Source organism: Phoxinus phoxinus (genome assembly GCF_949152265.1).
Source record: "Phoxinus phoxinus genome assembly, chromosome: 1".
In the NCBI taxonomy this organism is placed as follows: Eukaryota; Metazoa; Chordata; class Actinopteri; order Cypriniformes; family Leuciscidae; genus Phoxinus; species Phoxinus phoxinus.
The window spans coordinates 48,985,071-48,990,564 of NC_136876.1; the positions used below are offsets into that span (position 1 = coordinate 48,985,071).

At 37.7% G+C, this 5,494-nt stretch overlaps 1 protein-coding gene across 1 annotated transcript; it reads right to left on the reverse strand.

The window, feature by feature from the left end:
• Window positions 1–1,409: 1,409 nt before the first annotated feature.
• LOC307007134 (galectin-3-binding protein A-like) lies at window positions 1,410–5,138 on the reverse strand. The gene is made up of 5 exons (XM_079628833.1): window positions 4,982–5,138; window positions 4,506–4,712; window positions 4,284–4,415; window positions 3,927–4,188; window positions 1,410–2,694 (listed from the first exon to the last, which is right to left on the reverse strand). Exons 1-5 carry the CDS (start codon window positions 5,052–5,054, stop codon window positions 1,620–1,622), a joined length of 1,749 nt encoding a protein of 582 aa, XP_079484959.1. The 5' UTR covers window positions 5,055–5,138; the 3' UTR covers window positions 1,410–1,619.
• Window positions 5,139–5,494: the final 356 nt, after the last annotated feature.

Consider the following 5,494-nt stretch of genomic DNA (forward strand, 5'->3'; position numbering starts at 1 on the left):
ACTCTGTTTAATGAATTTTAGGGTACTCAGTACAAAATGCTCAGAATAATAGTGGTGGGCTGCTTGTCAGAGTAGTGCATGAAGTGATAATATTATATTCAATGCTTTACTCAAGTGTCACAATTGTAATGCTTTTGAATAAATATTTTTATGTCAAAGTCTTTTCAAAGCAAATATGGATGATTGTGGTTGTTTGTGGTTAATTTGATTAACCATTATATCATGCAATTAGTGAATGGTTATCCTTTCCCTTTTGTATCCACAGAATGACGACCAACAGAGTCCTGCAGGAATCAAGAGTCACAAGGAATAAGTGTTCTTTGAGAGTTTTACATTGAATGTTTATTTTGATAATCCATTGCATGCTTCTTTAAAAGCCTTAAAGGAGAACTCCGGTCAATTTTAACATTGAGCTCAATTTTTAGTAAATTTGGAGTACTGTCAATACAGAGAACAACGACAAAAATCGGTGTTGCCTACACCGTGTTATCCTCTTTTTATCCTCTTTTTAAAAGCAGGCAAGTTTTAAACCTGCTTTTATCCTCTTAACATCCATTACAAGTGCCCAGCCATGTTGAGTGATTCCTTCAGAGTGAACACGGTGAATCTGACTGCATTAGATGTGAAAGATATGAATGAAAATGATGTTAATTCAACAAGCGCACAGACCTGTATTTACTTCCTGTTTTCGGTCGAGGTCCACAGTAGTCGATTGTCGAGTTCACGCGCGTGATAGGTAACTAAGCAACAGTGGAGACTCAGACTGTCAGCTGTCAGCTGAAGACGGTGCTGTGTGGTGTTTTGAGAATATCAGCTCTGATGGATATTTGTAAAAAAAATCATCTTAGTTACATATGATCACGCACGTGAACTTGACAGTCGACTACTGTGGACTTCGACCGAAAACAGGAAGTAAATACAGGTCTGTGCGCTTGTTGAATTAACATAATTTTTATTCATATCTTTCACATCTACTGCAGTCAGATTCACCGTGTTCACTCTGAAGGAATCACTCAACATGGCTGGGCACTTGTAATGACACATCAAGGATGTTAAGAGGATAAAAGCAGGTTTAAAACTTGCCCCATTCAAGTCAATAGGGTGCCCATTTTAAAAAGAGGATAACACGTTGTAAGCAACACCGATTTGTGTCGTTGTTCTCTGTATTGACAGCACTCCAAATTTACTAAAAATTGAGCTCAATGTTAAAATTGACCGGGGTTCTCCTTTAAAATTAATACTTTGGGTCTGGCTGACAGTGGATCTTCATCAGATCAGATTTGTCTGACCATGGTATTGAAAGATCTCTGGTAATTTATTCCAACCAAAACGCAATGTCTGCCCAACGTTGAAGTCCAATGTCTTGATGTTACATTGACATTAAAGAGGAATCAAACTGACAAAGATAATGTAAGTTGTATATTTTTATTTTTGAAGTGCATTTTTATTGCTAAAATAAGTCAAAAGTTTAAAATCAACAAACATTTCTGAGAAATCACTCAAGAATGATTAACATGAATAAAAAGAGACGTGATAGAATTGAATAGAATCAATTAAACTAGAATCGAATGAACTGAAATGCCTGTAGTAAACTACAGTAGCCAAATGTAACTGTGCAGTCAGATATACTCTGGACGCACAACAAATCTAAAACTGTAGTCATCAGGACAGGGGTTAGGCAGACCCATACTGCTGTTATTTGGAATCACTGCCATGCTGTTCTTAAATTCTTGAACATGAAAGATATTTTTTTGATTTTTACAGGTGAGAATCAATCTGTTGCTGAAGCGAATGGTGTTAGTGTAACTGTTCTGATTGCCACTGGCGGTGAACCTTGCAACAGGAAAAGATTTACATGAAACACCATAGTTAGAGCATTCCTGGGCATTACGAAAAACCTGGGCTTGCCACTGGACCTTCTGTTCTTTGTAAAGAGCACTAGGGTGTGCAGGAGTGGAGAAGGTAGGGACTTGCATAGGGGTTCTGATGGGTCGGCCATATGGGTCATATTGTTGCTGGCCATACCGGTTGTAGTTCGGGTAATTGATAGTTGGGGTTGTGTCATTGATAAATACACTCCACTCTTTAGCAGTGTAAATTCTGGGCAGATAATCATAACTCATGTTGTCCATTTTATTCCTGATCTTAGAGAAAGGCAGAGCATTGAACTGAAAACCTCTGAGAAGACCAGTTAGGTACAGTTTCTCATGATTCTGATGGAGAACACTTGAGGAAAACTGTATTTCATACAGTTTATCCACTGGGATCAAGAGGAAGCGGATGTGATTCAGGAGGCTGGCCTGTTGTTCTGAACTAATTGTATCACTTTTGTCTCGGATCCATCTCTCCAGAGCTTCAAGAAGAGAAGCTTCATCCTTCACAACCAGGTCTGAGCGCTGCAGCAGAGCGTCCATCATGTTGAAGGAGATGGTCTTCCACAGCGGAGAGCTTATGAGGAACTCACAGTTCCAGGAAAGATACTGAAGGACGTTCTCCTGCAGAACAAGGTCACCTGTGCGGACGCCATACTCGTACATTGATACCTGCGTCTGGAAGGTGATGTCTTCGGGAAGGAGTGAAGTGAAGACCCTGCCAACATCCTCCATAAGCTTCTTCACCCCGAAGATAAATGACAGCTGATGGAGACATTGAGCTGAAGTGCTGGAAACATCAATCTTACGTGTGTACAAATACCTGAGAAAACAGTTCAGACACTGTAAACATCTTTCACCCATAATATATTCAGTAGAATTATGATATGCACACAGCAAAATCCCAAGTGTTAAATTAACACTGCTCAGTGTTTATACGAGTCCACACTCAGAGTGTTATAAGTAACACTAAAGCAGTGTTAAAGTTAATGAGATAAGTAAGTGATTGAGTGATTATTGAAGACACCTGATGTTAACAAGCAGAATCACTATAGGATAATTTTTTTAATTTGTAATTTTAAGTCACCCTTATCATAATCAGTGTTTGCATTAGTTGGGCTCTTGACCCTTACATTTTTAACTTTAGATTTTGTGTAGCTACTGAAACCAAATGAACAAATAGAAAAGGTGATCTGATGGTGTTGGTTGTTTTAACATAATAAGTCACTGAACTAATTCAGAACATAAATTCTGAGTTAGGTTTGCTTTATTGATTATAGCAGCACTGTTCTTGTGTAGCATTTTCAATGTAATCTAAAATATTTCTTAAACTTTTTTTTTTTTGACACAGGCATCAAAAATCCACCTGTAAATCTTAACAATGGTGACAATTATAAAGCCTGTTGCCGTGCATTCAGCGTGAATAAATAATGAGCTTAATTGTCTTTTCCTTTATTCTTACTATTTTATTTTATTTCCGCTTTTTGTGACTTTTTAGTAGCTTGTTTTCTTATGTTCAGAGGTGATCTGAATTACCATTGCTGAGATTCAAATGTTCATTCTTGTTGTCTGTGTGTCAAATTTTTTTTAAGTTTGTTTTGTATAAGAACAACATTTAAGAAATCCTTATGCTGTAAATATTATAATAAAAATTAGCATAATAAAAAAAATATTTTGCTGTACAAGGACAGTGTTGCCATAGGCAATAAAGAAAACTTAACTCAGAAAGTAGGCTCTAAATTAGTTCAGTGATCCAGGTCAAAAAAAGTATTATGTTAAACATAATTAACACCATCAGATCACCTTTTCTCTTTGTTCATCTGTTTTTTATTACTCAGTTACAGCAGCCAAATAAAATAAAAAAATACTAAAGTTAATAATGAAAGGACCAAGAGCCCAACTAAAGCAAACACTGATCACCATAATGGCGATCAAACAATGTTCTCCTTCAGTGATTCTGCTTGTTAACATCAGGTGTTCATCAAGAATGCTCAATCACCACTCAATTAATCAATTGGATTGAGCTACAATTTGAAGTGATATTTAGAAATGTACCTAAGAAAAGCAGAGGCATGAGGATGGCACGTCTGGCTGACATCCACTGTGAGGTTTCTGGACTCATTTGTTATGTTTAGTTCTGGATAAATCCTGAGGATCATACTGTGCACACAAACGGTCAACTCTGCCTCTTCACTGAGGTCTCGTACATTAATGCTGAAATCACAACCATCTCCACTGTCAAACAGAAGACCAAGATCATCAGACAAACCCAGACTGTTATCCACAGAGAACTGACGATTGCTGGTTATGTTTGCACCTGCAAAGAAAATATAATAAAAGAGGTTGAAACAATAGAAATAATAGAAATACAAGTGGACAACTGTAAATATATCTAGTAGTTGAATGTCTTACCAGTATCACAGATCACTCCTGCATCTTCTTTATGTGTGCAGTCACTAACACCCCAGCCTTTGAAGCTGCAATCAGACAATGAGCTTTCTGAACCTTTACAGGTCATGTCATCCAGCCAGACTGGACCAGAGCCTTGAAAAATCAATAAAATTGTGTTTTAAAAAATAAGACAATTATTGTTATCATAGTGTGTAACAATAAAATGGACTGAGGATCATATACCTTCACCATATTGTCCTCCAGGAGTAACTGAGATTGCTCCAGGGAAACCCATCTGACGACACACCACTTGTGCTTCGGCCACGTCCCATCCGTCATCACAAACTGTTCCCCACTGTCCATCATGATAGACCTCCACACGACCAGAAGAAGGAACTTTCCCCACCAATCTCACTCGGCCCTCCTGTGTTGGCTGCTTTGGACTGTAACCTTCATCCAGCAGCAAAAGATGAAAAGGTTAATATAAAAAAAATATTTGCTCAGAAAGTCAATCAAATTTGTTGTTCAACCTCAGCTAACTGTGCATTTGTTGTTGGAACAGGAAGACATTTGGTTGTAAAATTCCAATACACCACTGACTGTTTAAGACTGTATTAACATTGTATACATTTTTATGAAACTCTAGATACAAATGCTCTAGATACAAACACTGCAAACAATGCATTTTAATTGTAAAAAGAAAAGGTTTGTTTACTTACCAAACGGCGTCCAACGTTGTGCTGAAACATGAAGAAACAGTAGAGGCAATAGAAGATACATGATTCTTCTCATGCTGGAAATATTACAAACAGCAGAGACAGAAACACAATTCTCAGCTGAATGAGTAACAAAACGTCTTGCCTTTAAATAAGGACCAAATCAGGTCAAATATTGTGCAATTTGTATCAGGCGCTGAGTAATCACATTCGAGGGCAACCATAAGTTTCATTTCATGAAAATGCTGTATTTGAGTTTCAATTTTCATTACTGCAAAACGTGAATTTAAACAAGAACAGTCTGTCAGCATATTCTGGGCGTGCAGTGCAAGTGAGACCAGTCCAACTAAATTCACACAATACAGTAAGTCAGAACTAAATTTATTTTATTTGTTAGCCATCTGTTGTCCCAGTCACAGCCGAGGAGGCAGTTCCCAGCCATCAGTACCTCAGATCATGGACAAGGACACCCCCAGCTCTTTGCTGCCTAACTTGATGCGCAAGTAAACTCAGTTG

Excerpts from the sequence above, each read along its gene's own strand:
- LOC307007134 (XM_079628833.1), bottom strand. The coding sequence starts at position 5,054 with ATGAGAAGAATCATGTATCTTCTATTGCCTCTACTGTTTCTTCATGTT. Across the intron at positions 4,416-4,505 it reads TGGAGGACAATATGGTGAAG|GCTCTGGTCCAGTCTGGCTG; the intron begins GTATATGATCCT and ends TGATTTTTCAAG. Across the intron at positions 4,189-4,283 it reads AGGAGTGATCTGTGATACTG|GTGCAAACATAACCAGCAAT; the intron begins GTAAGACATTCA and ends TTTTCTTTGCAG.